The sequence below is a fragment of the Aquarana catesbeiana genome, linkage group LG06 (genome assembly GCF_042186555.1).
Source record: "Aquarana catesbeiana isolate 2022-GZ linkage group LG06, ASM4218655v1, whole genome shotgun sequence".
In the NCBI taxonomy this organism is placed as follows: Eukaryota; Metazoa; Chordata; class Amphibia; order Anura; family Ranidae; genus Aquarana; species Aquarana catesbeiana.
Window position 1 is genome coordinate 343,268,816 of NC_133329.1, and position 27,688 is coordinate 343,296,503.

The 27,688-nt window shown below is 41.6% G+C and overlaps 1 protein-coding gene across 1 annotated transcript in view; it reads right to left on the bottom strand.

Annotated features, from left to right (window-relative positions):
- Positions 1-27,688, bottom strand: part of TTC21B (tetratricopeptide repeat domain 21B) — a 134,067-nt gene that overhangs the window by 30,827 nt on the left and 75,552 nt on the right. Inside the window, exons 12-22 of the mRNA XM_073633965.1 lie at positions 25,102-25,231; positions 21,524-21,681; positions 20,045-20,269; positions 17,834-18,072; positions 16,266-16,338; positions 15,997-16,107; positions 15,769-15,907; positions 15,533-15,639; positions 11,745-11,933; positions 8,406-8,516; positions 4,451-4,532 (exon numbers count right to left, since the gene is read on the bottom strand). Coding sequence (XP_073490066.1) covers positions 4,451-4,532; positions 8,406-8,516; positions 11,745-11,933; positions 15,533-15,639; positions 15,769-15,907; positions 15,997-16,107; positions 16,266-16,338; positions 17,834-18,072; positions 20,045-20,269; positions 21,524-21,681; positions 25,102-25,231 — 1,564 coding nt within the window. The remainder of the gene's footprint in view (positions 1-4,450; positions 4,533-8,405; positions 8,517-11,744; positions 11,934-15,532; positions 15,640-15,768; positions 15,908-15,996; positions 16,108-16,265; positions 16,339-17,833; positions 18,073-20,044; positions 20,270-21,523; positions 21,682-25,101; positions 25,232-27,688) is intronic.

The following is a 27,688-nucleotide window of genomic DNA, read 5'->3' on the forward strand; positions in this document are numbered from 1 at the left end:
GTATAATTCTTAGACCACACTGGAACGCAAATTAAAGAGTAATAGCTCCTTTATGATAAAAAGAGGTTATGTTGCCACCTGTAACAATAGACCACCTTAGAGAATTACCTTATTACTCCTGACATCACTACCCTGCCCTGTTCCGTACCTACCTCCAGACCTCCTAAGGACTCTCTTTCATTACTGATTTTAAACACACTACAGATCTGAGGGTCCTATGTATCAAAGGGCAACATTTCCCCTATGCCCAGTCCAATGATGCCTCTGTTTGGCCTTTTCCCCAACATTACTAAACCCAATTCCTCTTTGAGAAAAGGAGGACAAGCCTCATCTTCGACAGGCTATGACATAGGGAAAACTGATACCCTTGACAAGACTACTACCTTAATGCCACGCTCCTTTCAAGGCCTGATTCCAATACTCTCAATTGCAGAATTCCTGGAGCTCTATCTATTCCATCACTGACCATTGACAGACCTTATACAGATTTAGAGTTCTTACTACTTGTATCCGAATGACCAGCGCACCCCCTGTCAGAGGTATACCAATTGCTACTGAAAGAATCTTACCCCTCACCATCAAACTTTCTCCTCAAGTGAGAGGAGGAACTAGCAATACCCAATGATGACACAGACTAGGAAAAGATAATGACCTTCACTCATAAGACCTCCATATACTCCAGAGCACAGGAGCACAATTATAAACTCTTTTCCAGATGGTATAGATGCCCTACATTACTTCACAATATGGACCCATTCACCCTGAACACATGTTGGAGATGCCAGACAGCCCTGGTAACATGACCCACATGGGAGTACGTGCCTTTTGATCATCTCATTCTGGAAAAAAATACTAGGGAAATGTCTTAAATAAGTGGGGGATAAAGTAGCGAATACCCCTCAACTCACCATCCTCTAGTGGATAAATGGGTCATATACAGATAATTCAAAAGAGGCCTTATGTCACTTCCTCACAGCAGCACAACCCATTATTACCAGAAACTGGTGGAGTGGGCCTGTGAATTTGATGCCATATGTGATATGGAAAGGATGGTCTCCTGAGAAAATGGCAAATCGGACACCTTTCAGTTGACCTGGACAATCTGGTTGTACCGCATATATTCTTATGAGTTTTCCCTCTTATACAGTGCTCATAAGTTTACATACCCTGGCAGAATTTATGATTTCTTGGCCATTTTTCAGAGAATATGAATGCTAACACAAAAACTTTTCTTTCACTCATTGGATAGTGTATGGCTGAAGCCATTTATTATCAATCAACTGTGTTTACTCTTTTTAAATCATAATGGCAACAGAAACTACCCAAATGACCCTGATCAAAAGTTTACATACCCCAGTTTCTAATACCGTGTATTGCCCCCTTTAACATCAATGACAGCTTGAAATCTTTTGTATAATTTGTGGATGAGGTTCTTTATCTTCTCAGATGGTAAAGCTGCCCATTCCTCTTGGCAAAAAGCCTCCAGTTCCTGTAAATTCTTGGGCTGTTTTGCATGAACTGCACGTTTGAGATCTCCCCTGAGTGGCTCAATGGTATCGAGGTCAGGGAGACTGAGATGGCAACTCCAGAACCTTCACTTTATTCTGCTGTAGCCAATGACAGGTCGACTTGGCTTTGTGTTTTGGATCATTGTCATGTTGGAATGTCCAAGTACGTCCCATGCGCAGCTTCCTGGCTGATGAATGCAAATGTTCCTCCAGTATTTTCTGATAACTTCATGCATTCATCTTGCCATCAATTTTGACCAAATTTCCTGTGCCTTTGTAGCTCACACATCCCCAAAACATCAGCGATCCACCTCTGTGTTTCACAGTAGGAATGGTGTACCTTTCATCATAGGCCTTGTTGACTCCTTTCCAAATGTAGCATTTATGGTTGTGGCAAAAAAGCTCAATTTTGGTCTCATCACTCCAAATTACTTTGTGCCAGAAGGTTTGAGGCTTGTCTCTGTGCTGTTTGGCGTATTGTAAGCAGGATACTTTGTGGCATTGGCTTTCTTCTGGTGACTCGACCATGCAGCCCATCTTTCTTCAAGTGCCTCCTTATTGTGCATCTTGAAACAACCACACCACATGTTTTCAGAGAGTCCTGTATTTCACCTGAAGTTATTTGTGGGTTTTTCTTTGCATCCCGGACAATTTTCCTGACAGCTGTGGCTGAAATTTTAGTTGGTCTACCTGACCGTGGTTTGGTTTCAACAGAACCCCTCATTTTCCACTTCTTGATTAGTTTGAACACTGCCGATTGGCATTCTCAGTTCCTTGGATATCTTTTAATATCCCTATCTTGTTTTATACAGTTCAACTACCTTTTCCCGCAGATCCTTTGACAATTCTTTTGCTTTCCCCATGACTCAGAATCCAGAAACGTCAGTGCAGCACTGAATGGAAGATGCAAGGGTCTGTCAGGAGTCCAAAAACTCCTTGATCTATTACACACACACTAATTACAAGCAAACAGATCACCCCTTTGTGTCAACTTGTGTGCATGTTATCAGGCCAAAATCACCAGGGTATGTAAACTTTTGATCAGGGTCATTTGGGTAGTTTCTGTTGTCATTATGATTTAAAAAGAGTAAACACGATTGATAGTAAATGGCTTCAGCCAAACACTAACCGTGGGTGAAAGAAATCTTTTTCTGTTATCATTCATATTCTCTGAAAAACGGCAAGAAATCCTAAATATAAATTCTGCCAGGGTATGTAAACATACTATATATATATATATATATATATATATATATATATATATATATATTTATATATATATATATATATATATATAAAAATGGCCAAGAAATCATAAATGCTGCAAGGGTATTTAAACCTATGAGCACAACTGTATGTAGAACCTTTCTGTACCTGCTCCCTTTGCTGACACTGAGTGATCCCTGACTGGGTGACTGGCCTAACAGGCTTTTCCCTCCTTTTTTCCCCTCCCCCTCTTAGTTTGTATCTCATCTTCTTCTGCATACCCCCCCCCCCCAATCTAGGAAGGGTCTTTTCTCCTCTATACAACACACAGTGTTTTGATTTATATATCAATAGTTTACTTACTGTACACAAACTCTATGGAAGTTTGGACAATGGTTCCTTGGCTACCTTCAAATTTAACTAACTTTCAAACCATTAATACAATTAATGATAGATCTTTCACCTATCGTCATCTGTAAATGATTTGCCCAACTGTGGGCTCATTACAGCCCTTTTACTAAAGCATAACACTGAGATCCCTTTATGGTTTGGAGGCAAGATTTCTTGATACACCATATGGCCAAAAATATGTGGACAACCCTTATGCCCCGTACACACGGTCGGATTTTGCGATGGAAAATGTTCGATCTGGATCTCAAATTTCCTGACAACAAAATCCGTTGTCGTAAATTCCGATCGTGTGTACACGATTCCGACGCACAAACTTCCACGCATGCTCGGAATCAAGCAGAAGTGCCGCACTGGCTATTGAACTTCCTTTTTCTCGGCTCGTCGTACGTGTTGTATGTCACCGCGTTCTTGACGTTCGGAATTTCCAACAAGATTTGTGTCGCCGTGTGTATGCAAGACAAGTTTGAGCCAACAACCATCGGAAAAAGTCCATGGATTTTGTTGTCAGAATGTCCGATCGTGTGTACGGGGCATAAAAATGATTGATTTCAGGTGCTTCTAGTGAAGGATGCTGTTAATGATATAACATACAAAGACATTTTAGACAATTTTGTACTGTCAACTTTGTAAAAAAAAAAAATTGTTCTTTTCCAGCATGGTTGTGCCCCTGTGTACAAAGCCAGTTTCATAAAGACATGGCTTGATGAGATTTGTGTGGAGAAGCACAAAACTCTGACCTCAACCCTATTAAGAAACTTTGGGATAAACTGGAATGCTGATTGTGAGCCAGGTCTTCTCATCCAACAACAGTATCTGACCTCACAAACACTCTAATGACTGAAAAAGGGTTTGGTCTATTATTTAAAGCGGAGTTCCACCCAAAAGTGGAACTTCCACTTTAAGACCTCTTGACCCCCTGACATGCCCCATTTTTTGTGGGGAGCGGGTACCTAGTTTTGACAGGTATCCAGCTCCCACTCCCGCTCATGGCGCAGAGCGGAAGTTCTCCTCTCCCCCTTCCCTCCCTTCTGGGACACGTCACAGGTCCCAGAAGATTGCCCGGCCATTCAGAACGCGCAACACTTGCAATGCCGTCACCGCAGAGAGGAGAAAAGCGAGGCTGGACCATGGGACAAGTGAGTATCCGTTTATTTAAAGACAGCAGCTTCACTTTTTGTAGCTACTGAATTTTAATAAACACAGAAATGGGTGGAACTCAACTTTAAGAGAGAAATCTTCTCTTCTATGACCACATTACTTCTGGAGCATTGCAAAGGCATTTTAACAGAAAAAGGACAACACATTTGAACAGCGTAGACACTTACCTGGCTTACGCTCCAGCAGCTGCTGAAAGTGAAACATGGCCTGTTCATAGTCTTGCTTCCTGAACATCAGATCTGCCATCATCTGCAGGGTGTAAACAGAGAGAAAAATACATTGGTATGCTGCATGCATCCATGTGCAATGTTTAGTTTTGATAGCAATGTGTGACTGACTACCTGAAAATCTCCAACCTGGCCAATATAAGTTTGGCAACCTAGCTGTTTCAAAGTGCTCTGAGCCGAGATAAACTGCAGTTGTGATGGATCTGTCTCCATCCTAGCTCTTGTGGGTTTTTTGCCGTGTGGGGAAAGGAAGGGGGCAAGTAAGATTTTCTAACTTGCCTTAGGGAACCTCAGTTCCCTAGACTAAGGAAACAATTAGCTACATTGGACGAAGCACTACAATGCAACAAAAATGTAATGACAGTTCTTTAAAGTGATACTAAACACACACTTTTTAATTTACATTGTCCCGTCTACTTCTGTATGTGGATGATGGCACTGTAATTATTAAAAAAAATAAAATCTAAGTACCCTTTTCCTGATCAATATACAATGGTCACATGACCCAGCTCTTTCCCAGCAGGGAAACATAAGCAGGAGGAGCTTCTAGTCCTCTGCTGCTGGTCACATATTCACACATTCACAACATTAAAAAAAAAAAAAAAAAAAAAAAAACAGCCTTTGGAGTAAAAATGGAATACAGCATAAAAATGAATAATATCAATAAACTGTTTTAAATTGGCATACAAATATATATTTGAAATCAAATCTTTATTATTTTGTGGTAATAACATGGTGTAGGCGGATTTCTGCCAGTCACAGGCTATGTCACCCACCCTCCAGCCTGTGTCTTAGAATAAGAGGGAGGTAAGGCCACCACTAATTTACCTGTAATATCCCACCCCCATTGTGTTTAGCTAGTTAGTTTGCATAGAGGAGGGTGGAGGGAGTGGGCATAGAGGAGGGTGGAGGGGGTGGGCTGTCATTTACCACTGTGTATATGCCCACATGTGTGACTCTATAGTCACATGGGCTGCTCAGATGTGATAGGAAGGAAATGCTCAGCATAGAAACTCATTATAAACTGAGCATGTGCAAAGCTGCCACCACAGCTGAAAAATCCCTAGTTGAACTGGGGACATGAACAGAAGGTGGCGATCAACCAGGTTTTTTTTTTTTTTTTTACAGAACACAGAAAATAAATGAGTATGAACAGCATGTAGTAGTACCCCATTTATTAATAGTTTTTTATTATGTGGGTTTACTGACACATTAAGTCCTATTAGTAGACTGCTAAGTTTTCAAGCAACCATGTTCAATCAAGAAACTCCACCTAGTTTACCTTGATCCAAGTTCCTTGTAATGTCCAGAAGACAGAATTCATATACCACATAACTAGGTCGCTGGAAGTGTAATTCCTGAATCCTGTGTTGTCTAAAACCAAGTACACATGGGCCAAAAATCGCCAGGTTCAGCAGGAACCAGCTGACTTTCGGTCTGTGTGTATAGCTGTCTGTTCAACAGAAGCTGGTCTAACAACCAGTTTTTGTCGAATGGTCCAGCTGGAAAACCAGCATTCGATCAGTACTCACAGCCAATGGCTGGGAGCGCTGATCAGTGTATTCTGGTGGAGGTGAGGTGACGTCAGGAGAGATCCCTGCATCAATATTGCTTGTGTTGATATGGGGGTCTGTCAGGGTTTTTTTTTTTTTTCTCGCTCAAACAGCTTGCGTGTGTGTGTGTGTGTGTGTGTGTGTGTGTGTGTGTGTACCCAGCTTGACTTTCTTTCCTTCTCTGTGTGCTGTATCTTCAAATTCCAAATTCCAAGGCAGTACCTGCTTGGTGCCTGAGAAATGTTTACATTCTACTTCTGAAATTTCTTTTCAGCCCATTGCCGCTGACTACATCAGCCCTTTTTATTAGTGGCCTAACAGTGAGGCACAAGTTTTCTGTACCACAAGGAGTGTTCTCACCACACAGGTCAGGTCACTGGTGTGTGTTACATGCTGCAACCTGCATAATAATGCAGAACGCCCAGTAATGCCCCTTAACTTTTATACATGTATCCTAGCAAGGCACAGACACAGCCTGTTCAACACTGTGACTGCTGTTATGAAAGATGACAAGATGACAGTGGGTCACTACTATGCCCCAAAGAAGAGCCCAGCAGAACCAAATAAAGTAGTCTTATTAGTGTAAAGGCATCATTACAAAACAGAAAACAGAGCTGCTCACTTGCATTGATCAAAGCCTCAGAGATTTTCTGGATGATGGAGACAGTTTTTTCTTTTTTTCTTTGTGGGGTTCACAGAGAGAAACACAGAGTCCTGTGTTAGAGTCCTGAGACCTATTGTGTACCTATACTTCAGCTTTAAAGTGTATCTAAACACCAAAGCAAACATGTAATATTTTGCAGCTTACCAGTCATTGGATGCTGTTTCTGTATTTGTTTTCTTTTTCAGACTTTTCCTTAATTCTCAGCTGGTGATCCTGCAAGTAATGCGCTCCCTGTCTTAGGGTGACAATGCACACCATACAGAATGACTGGAGGTGCAGTCGTGTCACCTTACAGCAGGGGTACAGAACACCTTCCCTCTTCTTTTCTCCACAACACTGAAGGGAGGTGTTTTGTAGTTCAAAAAAAATAGCTGATAAGAATACAGAACAGAGTGCACTGGGAGCTACCAGCTTGCATGATTTCTGGCAGGATCAACATGTATGTTTTTACACTTATTGAACAGATATAACAAAATGATTTCAACTTTATGTTTAACTGACAAAAAAAAAAGCAAATAAGAAATACATTACTAGTGTTTGCATGCAGTTTAATGTGGTTCTAAAGGCTGGAAGGTTTTTTTGCCTTCATGCATTCTATGTTCTATGTGTTCAGCGGCCCCCCCAGTCCTTACCTGAGCTCGCTCCGATCCAGCGATGTTCACGATAGCCTCGGCTGTCCCGGGACTCTCCCTCCTTATTGGCTGAGATAGCAGCGGGAGCCCATTGGCTCCCACTGCTGTCAGTCACAGCCAGTAAACCAATAAGGAGAGAGCAGGGGGTGGAGAGTGCGAGCTGCATCTCTGTGTGTCATATGGACCCATAGTGCGTTGGATCAGGAGCGAGCACGCAGTGGTGTCCCCAGTGCAAGCGGCTTTCTCTGGGGGCACTGCTCAAGGGGGAGGAGCTAAAAGCGCCGGCAGGAGAGGATTGGAGCTGCTCTGTGCAAAACCACTGCACAGAGCAGGCAAGTATAACATGTTTGTTATTTTAGGAAAAAAACAAAGATTTAATACCCCTTTAAATCACAACACATTACATGTATCGCTAAATGGACTAACAAGACAGTTCAATTAATATGAAGCCATGTAAATTACGTAACTGTTTTGTTTTTTTTTTTATTATTTTTTGTTTTTTAAAAGCTACATGTTAAGTTCTGTTTGCAGGTTCCAGGACAGTTTCCCTACAGGAATCCAATTTCACAAATGTGCAGCGGAGCTTCAGCTGGGGGGCAGCTTTAAGTGATCAAAAGTGATAGCCAGCCCCCAAATTCAAAACAGTAGCACAGAAGTAAAGAAATGCTGTGAGGACTTGGAGTGTAAGGAAGACAGCACTGAACTTCATGGGCTGGTATTTGTTTTTTTTTTTTAATTCAGCATCTACACTACTTGTAGCTGCTGACTTTAAGTTTTAGATAGCCAGATGAAGTTCCTGCCAGGGTCTGGCCATTGGCTGAGAGTGCTGATCAGATGTCAATATGCAGATGTTTTTTTCAGTCATGCCTCTTCAACAGAAGCCGGACAGGCTACTGTACACATAGGCCAAACATCAGTCAGTTTCTGTTGAACCAGCCAATATTCGACCTGTGTGTACGGGGCTTAACACTTCATATCCAGATAATCTGAAAGAAACGGGTATGTTTTGTTTACCATATATCCTAGATCAGGTAGTTTGCACTTACCATTGCAGCAGCTTCATTGTTCTGGTCATTCTTCAATAAGAGGGCACATTGCTGCTGGCATGAGTCAATGTCATCTTGAGCAAGATACAGATGTGCAAGCTCCATTATTACCTTAACACCAAAAGCACAAAAAAAGCATCAAAATAAACTATACACACAAAAAAAAAAAAAATTAGGGACTTTTTGGATCTCAATAAATTTAGCTTTAATCCAAACACCATAAACAGGATTTTTCTTTTTATGAATAATTCTAAAATAATTTCATACCTTTAGTTCATCTCTTCCCTCAACCTCTTCCCTTTCTAATATTATACAGTAAAAACTTGGTTTGCAAGTATAATTCGTTCCAGAAACTTGCTTGTAATCCAAAGCACTTGTATATCAAAGCATTTTTTTACAGGGTATAAAAGAGAAGACAGGCACCTCTAAGTGTAGCAATAAGTAGCTAAATGTTGTACCTTCATTAAATGTAACCATATTGCTACTCTTAGAGACTCCTCTCTCCTTTTTTTACTGAGCTGTGACATGACGCTACTCTTATATCAAGATATCGCTTGTATATCAAGGCAAAATTTATTAAAACATTTTGCTTGTCTTGCAAAACGCTCTTAAACCAAGTTACTCTCAAACCAAGGTTTTACTGTACATCATGCAATCACACTGACGTACAGTTGACTTTCACTGTTGTCCCACTGGCGCTTGAGGGGTCAGTATTAATGTACTTCACAGAGTATTGTCCAATTCATCAGGACAGATGAATAAGGCTGGCCACGGATGGTTAGAATCTCAGGCTGGTTCAGCAGGGACTGCCTGAGATTCAAACCATCTATGTGTCATAGTTTATAGATGCAGATTTGCACATACACACTGCACTTTATATTGGTGATAATATATACCACTTACAAAAGTTTTATTATTTTTTCAATGCACATAACACATTGCACTTTAGATTGGTGATAATATATACCACTTATATAATTATTTATCCATTATAAATATTATTGATTTATTTACATATAAAATCAGTTCCACTGCATGTTTGCACAGTGTATATAATTACACACATTAATTTGCATATTTGCACATAATGTATGATTACAAACATATTCAACAGATTTAATATTATATTGAGGACTACATTCTATGCTTCAGAATATTGCGGACCTGCATTAATCTTGCTCTTAATTTTACCCTTCCATTTTTGACTCATGTCATTACTGAGAAAGCTGCAGTCCATTGTTTGATTATTTCTTGATTGATGTGATTTACCTGTGGCGCTGTTAAAACGGTTTTGTATGTTTTCAAACCATCTATGGGCAGGCTGATTGTACCCAAGTCTAGTAAAGTACAATCAGCATGTTGGATTTTTGGCTTGTGATTATTGCCAACAGCTATAGCTGCTAGTAACAATCACTGTGCTCTCCCGGCAGGGATGGCTTCCCACGCACCCCTGCCGGGAGAATACAATAGCTCTGCGGGAGGGATTCCCTAATCAACACAGTTATAGTTGATGGTGGAATCCAGCAATTTTCTTTCCCACAACCCACGGTTGCAGGAAAGAAAATCGCATAATCTATGGCCTGCCTAAAGTTAATATTTAAGATAAAAGACGTGTGTATTATATCCTAATCATGTGTTTTGCTCATCCAATTAACAAGGGTAACCCATGCTATACAAAAGGAATGCCGGGGGGTCTGATGTGTAAAAGGGTAGCTATCCCCTTGAGCGGAGTTTTAATATGACACACTACCTCTTCAATTTTTCTCATTACTGTAGAGTGATCTGTTTGGTCCTCTGATTTTTTGATAAGTACTTTGTATGTATGTAGGTGGTGCGTTGTTTATTCTCATAGGCACATTTTGTGAATAATTTATGAAATTTTATGTAATTGTCTTGATTCTATTTTTGTAATAAATTTTATTTTTAATATATACTTGTGTTATGCCTATAAAGGCCATCATTCAAAAATGTATCTTTAGCTATCCCCTACCAACAAGCTGCTCAAAAGGATGGTTTGAACCAACATGGGATATATCGACTTATGTAAACAGGAAATTTCTGTTCCCTTAGGCCCCTTTCACACAGAGCCGAGTCTGTTATGATCAGCAGGGATCCCCCGCTTATCGGAGCCAAATGGGATGGATGTCACATCCGTGTCCGTTCAGTTTATGCCGGAATGACATGGGCAGACCCCCGTCAGCTCTATAGATGGCCGGGTGTTAATGGACTCCATTGTCTGTTTACATCAGGCTACTTCTAACCTGGTCCACAAAAAACAGGACGCAGTCTTTTTTGCCGAATCTGGAGGGACCCAGAGGTAAGCGGATGTAAACAGACACAAGTCCATTTACATCTGCCATTTACATCTGCCTGTCCATAGGGCTCCATGGGCTTTCCAATCAGGTCCACCTGAGAAACTGATAGGCCAATCTGATCAGAATACCTGTGTGAAAGGTGCCTTAGATTAGCTATGTGGGATATAAAGCATATAATGATAAATATTTTTCTGATGACAAAATGCACACGAATACTACAATCATCCTATTTCTTTAACACTGTACACCAATGTTTCTCAACTCCAGTCCTCAAGTACCCCCAACAGGTCATGTTTTCAGGATTTCCTTTATTTTGTACAGGTGAGGACTTGAGGACTGAAGTTGATAAACATTGTTGTACACAACTATAAAGTTACCAATCCACAGACCGCACACCTCTATAACAGAAAGACAAAACACTCCTGCGCACAAGTGAGTCACCAGGTGGACTAGAGTTCGTAGTAATAAGTGTCTCAGGCCTTGCTGCCATCAAGGATAGGGGTATCCTAACAGTCAAAAGAGGGCGCACCAGCTTTGTGCATTATCCTTGGACATATTTTTATTACAAAATGAGGTAAAAACCTACTCACAAACATGTGGGGAAAGACTTGCGATACAAATGATGTCCAGATGACAGCAATTGGTCTACTGTCAATAGACTCCAGATGCTACCAGGGGAGATTTTAAGGACCACTGCCGGCTGACACGTTTAGAAGGGATGCCTTCTTCCCCAGAGCCTAGGCATCCCTTTGAAACGCGTCAGCCGGCAATGGCCCTTGAAATCTCTGTTACTACCATCTGGAGTCTGTTGTCAGTAGACCAACTGCTGTCATCTGGAGATCATTTGTATCGCGAGTCTTTCCTTACATGTTTGTGAGTAGGTTTTTACCTCATTTTTTGATAAAAATATGTCCAAGGATAATGCACAAGGCTGGTGTGCCCTTTTTTTCTCTTCGCACACCTCTATACTAAACAAAAGCCAGTGAGCCATCTGCCTGCAAAGATACAGTTCAGTACTTCTCACCTTATTGTCAGTTTCACAGTACACCAGAGCTTCCTTGTAAAATTTGATTGCCTTCTCATAGTCACGCTGGGCTGCAGCATGTCTGGCAATTTCGGCACAGATTTCTGCTGCTAGCACTTTCTGGGCTGGGACTGCATCTGGCTGCTCTAGCTGTGCCCTCTTCAGTACCCTGGCCTGCAGTTCTCGAGCCTGACAACATAGATAGAGACAGAAGTTCAGTTTATTTTGCAAAGTTTCATTCTTTAACAAGATCCTTATTTTAAAAGCCTCTCTGTATATGTCAATTCAGTGTTCCAGCACAGCCATATTATGTAGCACAGCCCTTGGGTAACAAGCAGCGTGTAGAAAGTGTGGACTGCAGGTCACCATAGTAAACAAAACAGGACCTGGGAATCTATAGGTTCAAGTGAGAAGAAGGGATTTTACCAGCCTATTGATACTGCCGGGATATACACCGACCAGTCAATACATTATGACCACTGGCGAGTAAAGTAAAAAACATGGATTATCTTGTTACAGTGGCACCTGAAAGTCGGTGGGATATATTAGGTAGTAAGTGAACATGTTATCCCTGAAGTTGTTTTTTTGAAAGCTGAAAAAATGGGCAAGTGTAAAGATTTGAATGACTTGAATTAAACTGACAAGGGCAAATTGTAATAGCTAGTTGACTGGATCAGGGTAACTCCAAAACTCCTGATATTCCCCGTCTGCAGTGGTCAGGACCTACCAAAAGTGGTCCAAGGACAGAAAACTGGTGAACCTGTGACAAAGTTATAGACAGCCAAGGCTCAATGATGTATGGGGGAAGTGAAGGCTAGCCCATGTAGTGTGATCCAATAGAACAACTACTGTAGACCAAGTTGTTGAAAAAGTTAATGCTGGTTCGGATAGAAAGGTGGCAGAACACACAGTGCATCACCGTTTTTTGTGTACAGGACTGCGTGGCTGCAAACAGGTCAGGGTGTCCACGCTGACCCATGTCCACAGACAAAACACTTACAATAGGCACATAAGCATCAAACTGGACCATGGAAGCCAAGGAAGAAGGCGTCTTTGAGGTATTGACTTGGCCTCCAAATTCTCCAGATCTTAAATTTCAATCAAGCATCTATGGGATGTGTTGGAAAAACAAGACCGATCCATGGAGGCCCCACCTCTCAACTTACAGGATTTAAAGAGTCTGCTATTGAAGGCTTGATGCCAGATACCACAACATAACTTCAGAGGTCTGGTGGAGTTCATCTCTCAACGGGTCAGAGCTGTTTTGGTGGCAAAAGTGGTAAGTACTCAATATTAGCTGGGTGGTCATAAAGTTATGGGTGATCAGTGTATATAGCCCATCAACTTGTATTGAGGAATTGAAGTATCCCGGGATACAGATAAATGGGGGTATCATTTAATATAGTGCCAAGGGACAATATTTGTAGTCAAAATGTCCCTGTCCCAGTATGTAACATGTCTCCCAAGTTGCAACCACACTTAGCACAACAGGAGTCACCTCCTGGACCAACTCTACATTAAAAACCGAACCACAAAAAAAATAAATATAAGTTCATGATCTCTATGAGAAGCAGAGCGGGAGATCTGTGAGAGTGCCTGTAGTATATTCTACCTGGTTTCCTTGGAAATCGCACCAAGGTCAGTCTTCCACCATTGCCTACACATCATAGGGAGTTAATGGATAACGTTGGTGCGTAAAAATGTGCAATAGGGAGAGCAATCCCTTTGTGCTAGTAGTTGTAGCCCACTCATCAAAGAGTGCAGTGGGGGCAATCATCAGGTTAGTAGTACCCAGCTAGGAGTGGAGAGCATGGTGGGGCTGTAGATATTGTAAGGAATTGTACTTGTTTAAGAAGAGGTCAGATTGGAGTTAGAATACCAGCGCCCTTCCATTTTCCAAAGGCCTAAAGTTTGAGGATTTTCAGAAGCAGGTGTTTGGCATAGAGAGGGATTTATTGAATGAAACCCTTAATATACAATACATGTTTAGCAGATTCCCATACTTTACAATTAGGTTTTGAAATAATTACAGGTTTCCAGTGAATGTAAAAGAACTGTGGCTTTAAATAAATTTCAGTCCTGAAATGTATACAGCTCTGCTGCTTAGCACAGCCCCATCTGGCAGTGCAAAGTACCTGAGTTAAAGTGTTTGTAAGGGTTCGTTCTTTTTTTTTTCTTAAATAACAAACATATCATACTACCACCACTGTGCAGCTCGTTTCGCACAGAGTGGCCCCGAACATTCTCTTCTGGGGTCCCCCGGCGGCTCTCGCAGCTCCTCCCCACTTTAGATAACCCCCTAGGAGAAGCACTCTCCCGGGCTCGCTCCCGAGTCCAGCATTTGCATCCATAGACACGAATGCCAGACTCAGCCCCGCGCCCCGGCACCAGCATCATTAGATTAGATTGACAGCAGCGGGAGCCAATGGCTGCGCTGCTATCAATCTATCCAATCAAGAGAGCCAGGACCCCGTGGAGAGAGGGAGAGCGCGTCTCCGCCGACAGAAATTTGGGGCTCAGGTAAGTAAAACGGGAGGCTGGGGGGCCAGTCACTGCCAGGTGTTTTTTCACCTTAATGCATAGGATGCATTAAGGTGAAAAAACACAAGGGTTTACAAACCCTTTAAAGTTCAACTTTCGGAACATGTAACATGTTCCAACAGCTGCAGCCGCCCCCCCCCCAGTCACAGCGGACGGGCATCTTCTCGGGACGCCCGTCCAGCCACGCCATCATTCAAAGTCCTCTGTGAATGGGAACCTACAAGCCCCAACAGCCTTTGTAGTTTGAATGAACTACCATGGTACTGTTGAGTGCCTGTCATTCCTGTCTGTGTCCACCTGCCTGCTCGTACAAGGTACGATGAGAAGTCTGCAGGAGTCCTGCATGGCATGACACCCGCGATCTTCTGATTGCGAGTGCAATGCTTTACAGGCTTCAAATAAAAAATTATAAATGCACATTTTTTTTACCTACAAAAAGATGTGCATTTATTTTATTTTTTTTTAAAAGATGAACTTATCTTTTAAGTGTTGCACTTACAACTCCTGTCCCTCCTCAGCCTATGACTGGACAGTTAAAAGAGAAGCAGTACACTGATGAACTCATCTCTCCGTCACTCCACTCTCCCCCTATCAGCTGTCCATTGATAGCACAATGATTGGCTTTTTGTGCTGCTTCTCCCTCTCCTAGTCTGTGCTCTGCTCTACAGGTAACTGCAAGAGGCTGGTACTGGGCCAAATTGAGGTACTTACACTATCCGCATTAAAAAAATATAAAACGTATTGATGTATCCATAAATACAGAGAAACATAAATGCGTGTCATTTTATATCTGCCTGGTGTTAAACTTTAAAGAGGAGGTCTGCCGGCCCCTTTAAAAATTATCATACTGTAGCTGCTGACTTTTAACATTAGGACACTTACCTGTCCTGTTTACATCGGCTGGTCGGGTGCTGCTGCCGCAATTGCTGGTAAGGGAACCTGGCAGTGTAGCCTTTCAGCTTCACAGCCGGGTCCCTACTGCGCATGCACGAAGCGTGCTGCGCTCTCTCACTGGTTTGGCAGAAGAGGAGCGAGGCCGAGCTGCCGATGTACTTCGCCGTGGCCCGGTCTCCCGGAAATGGGAACAGGGTACCTGTAAAAAACAGGTACCCACTCCCCCCTTCCCCCCGAAAGGTGCCAAATGTGGCTCCGGAGGGGGGGAGGAATCCGATAAGTGTAAGGTTAAATAGACATTTTAAAGGATAGTGAACAAAACAATATGAATATATAGATTAAAAAAAACTTACTCTCTGTAAGGAAACAATGGCATCTTCTGTCTTCTCCATCTTGCTGTAAATTTTTGCAAGCAGAACATGGTAACGGCTGTCATCCATAAGAGGAGATAGTTCATTAACTTAAAAAAGCAAAATTAAACTAAAATCAGATCATTTCAATAAAAGGAATGCTGCAAAGAAAATTCTGCAGAATATGTTAGACATTTTAATTGTAATTGCTATTGTGCAAATAAGTGGCTCAATCATACCGGTCTCATGATCCAGTGCTTGCTGTAGAACTTTCTCTGCCTTCTCATAATGCTTCAGCTTTAATAGGAGCTCGGCCAAGTCATAGCGGAGAAAACTCTGCTGACCGCTTTTCAAAGCGGTTTCATAGTAACTAATAGCCTGTCGAAGACCACAACACATTGCCAATGATGTACGATTAAGTACACAAAAATAATGTACTATAGATCAGGAAAAAGCATGGCGAGTACCTTGGCATAGTTGTGTGTCTTGATCAGAGCTTTACCAATTTTACTGGCAAGTGTTCCATCTTTGGGGTTCTTCTTCAAAGCCTGCTCATAAACATCTATGGCTTTCTCCGGCTTTATAAAAAGATAAAAATAGATACCATTAATGATGTTTCAAATTTCTACCAAAATGTGTCTATGACTGTTTAAAGTTAGCTTATATTATCTTCATATAGTAATCACTGCAAGTGCAGTAGATCTCAATACAGAGAAGTCTAGGCAGTTCACCTTACCTCTTGAATATTCATATAGGCATCGCCAAGAAGGAGATATGTTTGAGAACTTGGAACCTTCTCAACCAGATCCCTGAAAAACAGATGCATTAAACATTTTACATAAATTTACCTTCCATCCAGTAGTAAACCTTCATTGAACTCTGTAGCTACAGGCACTGTGAAACAATTTATCCTCAAACTGTACAGTAAAAGCTATGACGTTGTCCACATTGTTCTTCTGGCAATCTAACTTCCCCCCTCAAGGCAATGACATAACAGCATTCCAACCTGATAATCTGCATCATGAACAAAGATCAAGATCACTGGTGAGGAGGATTGTATGGTGAACTGAGCTGCATTACAGAATTACAGGGATGACTTCAGAGCTTCTGCTGGTAACTCTGAGGATAAATTGCTCCACAGTGCCTGCAGTTACAGAGGTCAGTGAGGGCTTGTTTTAAAATTCATTTACTGCTTGTTACAATTATGCTAGTTATTTAATGCCAACAGACAGGCCGTAGGGTCACTTTATAGTGTACTGCTCATGTATGTTAAAGAGGGTTACATTTCACAACTTAATAAGTCTCCATAAATCCCAAGCAGGAGTTTAGGCGAGTGAAATTCTGTAGTTCAGCAGGTAGGGCTGAAAATGCTGCCAGGGACTCCAGTGCAGCAGAGGCATTGTGGTATCAGCCCAGGTAAAAAGATAGAAGCACACTGAATTTTTGGCAGATCAACAGGTGTTTTTCTATAATTGAAGTGTTTTTAAAGCAATAAAGAATTGCAAAGGTTGCAAAAGTATTGCAAAGATTATATATCTTTTTTTTATTTTACCCTGACAAACAATTTAAAGTCCTGGACAAAATTTCCTCTTTAACAGTGCTAAGAAAAGTAGAACATTGCTCTGGAAATGTATGCACTACAGGATGATAAATAAAAATGCTTCACTTGAAAAAATAACAAGGCCCCAATGTTGTTTATGAGGGTATTATGTAATGTAATGTATTTAAGCTGGTGAATTTCATTAATACTACTTTTAATGCAAGTAGATACTGCATTATTTCTATTAAAGTATATGTAAACGTGACATTTCATATTCCTGCTACATGCCTGCTTTAGCATGTACTAGTATGAAAAAGTATCCTGATCTCTTTGTATTGCTTCCTTTGTGTGAAATCCCTAGTGTTCCTGCTAGTCCTTCTGCTTTCCTATTAAAAACTGACCACAATAAGCAGGAGAACACACTGTCAGTTCTCTAGCTGTGCTGGGAACTCGGCATGCTCTCCTCTAATGATCATAATTGTCCTGACATCCCCCCTCCTGCACAGCCTTTCACTGAGAAGCTCAGTGTATTGCTGCTTCTCCTCCCCCAGCTCTTATGCAGCTGAGAACAAAAAGGTATGTGATCACTTATTTTTTTTTATTTTTTTATTTCTGCACACAAATGTTTTACCTTTCATTTATTTTTTTTAAACTGAATGAGAATTTTCTCTTTGTTAATTTTTTTTTGCATATTTCTTTGTGAGTAGAAGTGACGTTGACAGTAAATCTACCCCAGAAAGAATTGTGAAATTAAAGTATGTTACCTGTAGCAGCTGACATAGAGCTTCTTATCTTTTCGGTGCTGCAGATAAATATCAGCCATTTTCTCCTTGGCCTGTACAAAGTAAGGCTGCTCTGGAGAGACATTTCGAAGCATGGATAATGCTTGCTCCACATCGCCATTAGTCAGAGCCAGCTCCGCATTCGCAATCATGAGACGCAGTTCTTCCGCTGTTCCAGTAAATTCATTGATAGCATCTTGTAATACCTTTGCTGCCTCGTGCTTTAGATACATGTACAGAAATAGCAATAAAGAAAGGTTATTGAGTAAAATTAATATCGGGCAGTATATAGGTCCTTACATTGGAAAACTTTTCAAAGGGAATCAGTGAGACAATCTGTTCTTTGCACTGCAGGTCAGAAAAAATGTCTGACCGCTATGGCCAGTGAATAAACTCTAATGTTAATATTATATCATTAAAACAGAATTGTGAAAGCTAACCTTCAATTTAAGAATATAAAATCAAATCCAGTCCCCGCATACAAAAAAAAAAAAAAAAGACCAATAATTCAAATTTACTTTTCCAAATTAAATAAAGTACACAAGGCCACTACTCGAGTGTATGGTGATTATTCATGTCTTTTTCTTCATCTTTTGGCCTTACAGTGAGCCTGTCTGGTTTTTAAACATTTAAAGCGTAACTCCACTTTTGTTGAGAAAAAAAACATTCCCCTCTGGGTGATCAATGTACATTGCAAGGATTATAACAAACTTTGTTGCAGATTCCTACCTTTTGTTATTCTGAAGAAATTCATGTGCGTTTCTCTGTGTCTCTGTTCTAATGAGTCTAATGCCACGTACACACGAGCGGATTTTCCGTCAGAAAAATCTTGCATGGTTTTTCTGACGGAATTCCACTCAAGCTTGGCCTGCATACACACGGTCACACAAAAGTTTGCGGAACTTTTGACCATCAAGAACGCGGTGGCGTACAACACTACGACGAGCCGAGAAAATGAAGTTCAATGCTTCCGAGCATGCGTAGGAATTTTGCGCGTCGGAACTGCAACAGACGATCGGAATTTCCGATCGGAACTTTTTCCGACCGAAAAATTGAGAACATGCTCTCAATCTTTAACTGGCTGGAATTCGGCCAGCAAAAGTCCGATGGAGCATACACATGGTCTTTTGCATCTCATCGGTCTTTTGCTGGATGAATTTACGATCGTATGTACGCGGCATAAGACCCCTTTCACACTGGGGCGATTTGCAGGCCTAAAGCGCTAAAAATAGCGCCTGCAAAGCGCCCTAAAAGAGCCGCTCCTGTCTCTTCAGTGTGAAAGCCCCAAGGGCTTTCACACTGGAGTGGTGCGCTGGCAGGACAGTAAAAAAAGTCCTGCTAGCAGCATCTTTGGAGCGGTGAAGGAGCGGTGTGTATACCGCTCCTCCACCACTCCTGCCCATTAAAATGAATGGGCAGCGCGGCTATACCGCCGGCAAAGCGCTACTGCAGCAGCACTTTGCGGGTGGTTTTAACCCTTTCTCAGCTGCTAGCGGGGGTTAAAAGCTAGCAGCCAAATACCTCCGCAAATACAACGGTAAAGCGCCACTAAAAATAGCGGCGCTTTACCGCCGACGCCGCCACCCCGCCCCAGTGTGAAAGGGGCCTAATGGGAGTGGTTTCATAATTAACTGTCAGGTGTGGAGCTACAGGGCACTAATGAGGAAATCTGCTGGGCTGCATCCTTTTAGATGGGTTCCTATTGAAAGTATCTCTCAAAAAAGGACATTTTTGTTGCAAGGGATGCCTGAAATCTGACTTGTATCTTGGGCAGACTTCTGGGAAAATTGGTGAGCCAATCACACAAGCAGGAAATTATGTTTCTGGAGAGTGGTCAGTACACACTCCAGGCAGCGATATTGCAATATATTCTCAGAAAATTACATTGGCTGCAGATTGAAAAGGAAAGGTAATTTTTAATAACATTCAATTATAAAATTATTAGTGTCGCAATCATATGCGCTATATTATTTTTTCTTTATTTGCTATTTTTTTTCCTCCACTAAAGTGGAGTAACCCTCTAATGCTGAACCCAGATAAAAAAATGGATATATTCCTCAAAAGCCACAAAGGATTTAAATTCCCTTTGTGAGCACGAAATGCCTTGTAGTACTTTAATACATTTGCTATGGGAGCAGACACAGAACAGAATTAAAAAAAAATGCCTTTACAAAAGCTTTATTCCTCCTTTACCTGCTCGCCATTCATACGATGAGCATCTACAAGTTCCAGGTAAATAGATACCCTGTCGCTGGCACTGATCTCTACTTTTCTTCCTTTAGACTTTGCTGTAGTGCTTCCTTTCTTCATTCCAGGTAAGTTCATTGCCATCTGTAGTGTTTTAATGGCTTCTTGAACATCTCCCATTCGTTTCTGGGTCTGTGCTTTCAGGAGATTGTATACTGGATACTCACGTATCTGTAAGAAAAGAAGTACCATTTCACCGATAACATTTGAAGTAAGGTGAATTCAAAATTTCCCATTTTTCTAAGGTCATTCATCTGAGAACATTTATAGGGATAAAAAAAAAGTTAGGAAATGGTGACGATAATCCAAAGAACACATTACATACACTGACCTTATTTAACAACCACAGGTTCCTTTTACAGAAATGTAATTTTTAATATGTTGCTTATATATGCTACAGCTACATAGAAAAAAATAAATCAGCATTGTTCATTATTGTCTGTGCAATCATGTGATTGGAGCTGAAGTGCCAGGTAAATGAATGGTGCTGCCACTCACAAATTCCAAAGTATGCAAGTATCACAGCACACTGAAACAAAGTGATAGAATAAGTGCACTGTCCTTGAGCTCCAGAATGATCTTGCGATAAATCCAAGCCCTGATCTGTGTATGACCCCAAAACACATTGACTGTCAACTCGAAACAACCTTTTTATTGTGACAAAAAAAATACATACATATAAAGAAGGAGGAGGGAGTAGAGCTGCTGACGGGGACAGGATACAAGACAGGTATCCGGTACCAGCCTACCCCCCCCCCCCCCCCCGAACATGCCAAATGTGGCACCAAGGGGGTGGGGTGGGGGACAAAAATGGGTGGAACTCCGCTTTAATGCATAGAATGCATTAAGATAAAAAACCTTCTGCCTTTAGAACCACTTTAAAGTGAAGTTGTGCTCACCTGAAAGCTACTAACTGCAGCAGACATATAAAGCACATTCAGAAATATAGCAAGCATACCAATAGAGATGAACCTCAAAACTCCAGATTTATTGAAGTTCATTATAAAGTGAATAAATGTAAAGTTCAAGGAAAACGGATTCTGGGTACGTTTTCCCAAGACAGTCAGGTCTTCCTAGAGGTATCATACTCAGTAAAATTTTTCTTATAAAGGGAAAAAAAATGACAAAAAATAGAAGACAACAGGAGAACAGATCTATCACCTAAGCACACTGTCAAAATAACTGGAGCCTAACAAAGTGGGCAGGGTTATATGGATATACTAGGGGTGTACCCCACAAAACTTTGCCAGTGTCCAATCACCTGAAGGTAGTGGCATATATGCCATGGTCTAAGAATAAAGTTTGTTTGCCCTGTACTGTACGAATGAGATAAGTACTTTTCATTTATACACTTTATAATTCAAACTAAAAAAAATCTGAAGTTTTGAGCCTCATCAGTTTCCAATAATTATTTCCACAACCCACCTCAAAACTATAGCTCAAGCAGAGCTCCAGTGACTGTGAACACAGTTTTAGATTGTCCTGGGACAAGTACACCTGAGCCATCAGGAGGTGAGCATCTGCATATGAAGGGTCATGTTCAAGACAATGTTGAAGATTACTCTGAGCTGCTTCAACTTCACCTTTAAAAAGAAAAATTATGTTAAAGAACACCAAGGACTGGGATAAAGTATGAAAGGAGTTGTATTTATTCTTTCATTTGCATAGCCTTCCAGTTTTCAGCTATCCATTAAAAAAACAAAAAAACAAACAAACACACAACAACCACAAAGAATAATTATCTTTCTTCTCTACACCACTGATACAGCTATCTGGCACACTGGTTATGAGTCTAGCTTTTGGATTGTATTGCATCTGAACCCCCTGGACTGGCTGATGTGGAGCTAGCCTAGAAGTGACCTGCACTGGGTTTTGTACGGGGCACTGATCAATTCTGATTAAAGGGGTTGTAAACCCTTGTGTTTTTAACCTTAATGCATCCTATGTATTAAGGTGAAAAAACTTCTGACAGTGACCAGCCCTCCAGCCCCCCCGTTTTATTTACCTGACCCCCTTTGTTCCCTCGGCGGAGAAGCACTCTACCTCTCTGCCCGAGGTTCTCGGCTCTTGATTGAAAAGATTGATAGCAACCCAATCCAATGACGCAGGCGCCGCAGGGCTGGGCCGAGTCCTACATTCTGCATCTATGGACGCAAATGCTGGACTCGGGAGCGCGCCCGCAAGGTAACCCCCTGGGAGAGCGCTTCTCCTAGTGGGGAGGAGGTGATAGCGCCACCGGGGGTCCCCAGAATAGGATGATCGGGGCCACTCTGTGCAAAACAAACTGCACAGTGGAGGTAAGTGTGACATGTTTGTTATTTTAAAAAACTAAGCTTTACAATCACTTTAAGTCAGTTGCAGATCTCTTTTTGGGTCCAGAGCTGATGTTGTTATCTCTGCACTTACTCAGTCTCTGAATGCTTGCAACATGAGAAGGTTGACTACTCTGATAACTGGCAGCGCTACCATTTTTTAATGATCGCTGGGTGCCATTATTCCCCGTTTCCTGCTGGCTTCGCCGTGGAGGAGGTTAACACTGTTGGACAGAGAGTGGACATCATTTGCTGGCTGGGGTGCACTAGCATGCTCCGCAATGCTGTTTCCCACCATACTGCATTGAGAAAGCATCTCCCGGCTGCTGCTTCGGTTGCATAGAGCCTTGTGGAACTTTATTATGTTCTTACTGCCCACCTACAGTAATTTTGGTCACCTCTAGCTATCAGACCCCCTCAGGTGCAGACCGTAGGTATCTGCCTCTTATCTCCACATGTCTGATTCTAGACACAGTGGGAAGGGCTCTTGGAGGGGACAGTTTAACTCTAGCAGGTGCCCTCAGGTCAATTTCTACTAACAGGTTGAGGGTTGCTTGCACCCGCTTGCTGATGGAGCCGACGTTTGCAGCCAGAAATCATGATGCCCTCTGCAGCTAGAGTATCCTTCCTCTTTGGAGTCCTCCTTGGCTCTGTGTAGGTTTGGCCGGGATCTCTGCCCTCTGGGCTAAAGTTTTTAATATAGTCATGCGACATCTTATGATCCAAATTACCCAGTTATTTATTGACTCTAATCACAGAGCTCACAAGCTTGTTTTGGAACCCTCTCTAGCAGATTCTGTATCTGATTTACAGATTCTGAGCAGTCAGCTGCAAAGACTTTGACTCTGAGTAGCTCAAATCTTTGTCAAATGAGCAAACCCTTGAGGAGCCGCAGTCTACTGCTATTACTCCCTAGTGGAATGAGACCATTTGGCTCTTGTCAATGCAGTGCAAACCACACTGAAGCTAGACTTAGCTCAGACTTACTTCTTGCTTAAGGTACCCTCTGCTTTATACTATAACCAGTGCATTATTCTCCCGTCTTTTTGTCCAGTTCATCAAAAGGAAATTTCTCTCAATTGTCTTGATGTGGTTATACTGTGTGAGTCTCTCAGCAACTTCCTCTTTCAGAAAAAACAAATCCCTTTTTGTCATCCTGGATAGTCTCTGGATAGGCACCCTGGCTTCTCATTCCACTTAGAGGTCGACCGATATATCGGGGATATTTGGCTTTTTTTACTTAATCGGCATCGGCTGATTGTGCTGATAAAAAAAGCCGATTATAACTTCAGCGGGACTTGCAAATGACTTCTGTAATAGAAGTGCAAGTTGTCTGAAAGTTATCTGTGGAGAGGATTCTCTCCTCCCTGGGCAGCCTGCCAAGTCTGATAAGAAGAAACATTGTATCTTTTCAGGTTCTTTTATCAATGAGCTGAACTCTGTGTGGAGAAGTTCTCAGTTTAACCATTTAAAGACTAAATCTTTTCTGACACTTGTTGCTTACAAGTAAAAATCCTGTATTTTCTGCTAGAAAATCACTTAGAACCCCCAAACATTATATATATATTTTTTTTAGCAGAGACCCTAGGGAATAAAATAGCGGTTGTTGCAATATTTTATGTCACACGGTATTTGCGCAGCGGTCTTTCAAACACAATTTTTTAAAAAAAAATACACTACACTAATGAAATTAAAAAAAAATAAGCAGTAAAGTTAGCCCATTTTTTTCGTCCAAAAGTTTTGATTACCTGTTTTTGTGTATTTAATATTTAAGATATAGTTATTTTTTTTTTAAATCTAAATTATACATACAAGTGAACTGATTGGAGGTTTGTTTTGTTTAATAAATGTTTAAATGTAAAAAAATTTCTGTAGGTTGCTTTCACACTGGAGCGGGCATGCGTTGACGGTAAAACGCTGTTAGTTTTAGCGGCGCTTTACCGTCATTTAACCCAGCTAGCGGCTGAGGAAGGGGTTAAATGCGCCCCTGAAGCGCTGTTGCCGAAACGCTTTGCAGGCGCTTTGGCAGCGGTGCGCATTCATTTCAATGGGCAGGAGTGGTGGAGGAATGGTATACACCGCTCCAAAGATGCCACTTGCAGGACTTTTTTTAAACATCCTGCCAGCGCATCGCCTCAGTGTGAAAGCACTCGGGATATCACACTGAGACTGCAGGGGAGCCGTTTTACAGGCACTTTACAGGCGCTATTTTTAGCCCAAAAGCGCCTGAAAAACGCCCCGTGTGAAAGGGGTCTAACTGTTAGATTTTATGAGATGAAGGGAAAAAAAAATTAAAAAAAAAAAAATCAGCCTAATATATCGGCCCAAAAAAATTGGCATCTTATATCGGCCATCGGCCACCGCGATTTCTAAATATCGGCATCGGCCAGAGAAAAACCCATATCGGTCGACCTCTAATTCCACTATCCCATGGCAACTCATACAGACTACCAAAAACTGAGGCATGCTTGTAGTAGGAGGGGTTATACCCTGGGCTGGCCTATAGTTTTGTTTGCCAATGCCCAATCCTCCTGTAGAGGGCAGTATAACCTGGAGGTTTAATACTCCTGCATCCCTCCAATGGGCTGCAAGAAAAAAACTTTACAGTGAGTACAAAAAAGGCCTTAAAAACCGACAGAACAGATGAAATGCTATCAATATGAACAGAATCTCTACTATTATTGCACATACCTGTTAAATATTTCACTTTTGCTATCAAAAAGACAGCTTGCTGAAGGCCTGGAGCCACCTTCACTACTGTCTCCAGAACAGAGGCGCAGTGCTTAAACAGAGGGGATGCTGGCTGGCCTGGAATGGGAGGCTGAAGTAGATAAAAAGAGAATTCACATAATTCAGATTCAATCAACAAGCATTCAGCATAAGGATTGTTTGTGGGTCTCAGCATGTTTCCAGACGGTCATTAAGGGCCTAATTACACATAGTGTGCTGTGGTATACTAGGTATAGGCGCACCACAGTGTGTTATGAGAGTGTTGTCATTCATTTTCAATGACTGTCCAACAAACATATAAAACACCTGCCCTATACTGCACCAAAACAAATTAAAAAATAGTGTATTTGAGTGATCTCTCCTGCGTCACGGACAATACAAAATGAATGGGCTGTGTTACCACAGCACATGGCAACACACAACAAAGTGCACTGCGCTGTATGTATTAATGCAGCACAATATGGAGTAAACGAGCCCTTAAATCCCTTTTTTGGAACATCTGCTACTAATAAATATATGTAGCCAAAGGCTAGCCTATTTTTAACAACTTACAGTGAAACTAGGGCTGGGAGATTCCCCCCCCCCAAAAAAAATCTGCGATTTTTTTTTATAAAAAACTCGATTCACGATTCGAATCCGATTTTTAAAAAAATTATATTAAAGTGCATCAACAAACATACTACATCACCATATACTGACACACTACATCACCGTATACTGACACACTACATCACCATATACTGACACACTACATCACCGTATACTGACACACTACATCACCGTATACTGACACACTACATCACCGTATACTGACACACTACATCACCGTATACTGACACACTACATCACCGTATACTGACACACTACATCACCGTATACTGACACACTACATCACCGTATACTGACACACTACATCACTGTAATTTAAGAAGGGTGAATATATGGAATGGGATGTGACTTCTCTCCTCTGACGGATAATTCTTTCTGGCAGTGATCACATGGCTATCAGTATCTCATGAAATACACCACACAGGCAGCTGACTCACCCTCCCTTCTCTCTCTCTCTCTCTCTGCAGCCCGGGAATGTCCCTGTGATCCCTCCACCCCCCTCCTCCTGATATCACAGCGCCCTCCAATACACAGCGGCGTTCCAACAACAGCCTCGCCCACTACCCCGCCTACACACCCACCCACCCATGCACAGCGCCGGGCCTCGCGGACTAGGCCGAAGCCGCGGCCTCGACTGAGAAATCGTGCCCGCAGCTCCTCAGGGCCGGCGCGGTGCTGTTAAAAAAAAAAAAAAAAAAAAATCTGAAAAAAATCGATTTGAATCGATTTGACCTCTCAACTCAATTCAAGATTCAAATCGATTTTTTTCCCAGCCCTAAGTGAAACTAAACTCAAAAAGTGAACATTTGCTATTTTATATGGAACATTTAGAAATGTGATTTGTGCCTGAACAGTACCTTGAAAATTTAACTTCTGTCTGAAATTCCTCCCAAAATTAAATAGTGCACTTTCCACAATTTGAGATCTAAGGCACTGCTGCCTCTGTCTGCTATTTCTGGAAGATTTGGAGTTAGATTTGGTGACATTGCTGCTGTTCTGCTTACTGTTGTCCTTGCTGGAGGCTCTGACATGAGGAAGCAAACCCCTGTCTCTACCAAGATGGCTGCTTCCATACTGGGGCACAGGGCAGAACCAGGCATGATAAGTCAGTAAAGGGGGAAAGATCAGCTACAGAGAGACCACAGTCAGTACTGGTGACTAGTCCTTTGCTGTCTACCTGCCTGTTAAAAATAATCATTTCAAGGGGAATATGCTCAACTGGTATTAGCAACGGTAAACCAGGGACACCCAGGAACAGTCCGAGCAGGTTTGTCCTGCACTGTTATTCAGTAAGAAAGCAAATAAACTAGGGCTGCAACTAACGATTATTTTCATAATCGATTAGTTGGCCGATTATTGTTTCGATTAATCGATTAATCGGATAATAACCTTAAAAAAGTGTGGTGTATAATTTAATATGTAAAGTTTAAAAAAAGGCAATTTATTCTTCAAAATCTATATGCAGTGGTAAATATACTATATGATTAGGGAGCAAAATCTCTAATCCACTCTGAGAATAACAGACAGAAGAGATATACTGTATATACCAGTGATGGTGAACCTTGGCACCCCAGATATTTTGGAACTACAATTCCTATGATGCTCTGGCACTCTGCAGTGTAGTTGAGCATCATGGGAAATGTAGTTCCAAAACATCTGGAGTGCCAAGGTTCGCCATCACTGGTATATACTATTGGAGGCTGAATCTGGTAAATAGCATCAGACTCAGATCACATTTTTTATTTAGACCCCATTCACACTGGGGCACATGTAATGTGCCCTGTTCCCACGTAATGTGCCTTGCCTCCATGTAAAAGTTTACTTTAAATGTAATTGTAATGCCTTCTATTACCTCCAGTCTATCAGCCTCCACCTTCTCTAGGTTCAGATGCTGATCTTGCCTGCACAGTCTTTAAAGTCATTTTTTTTTAAAACAAAC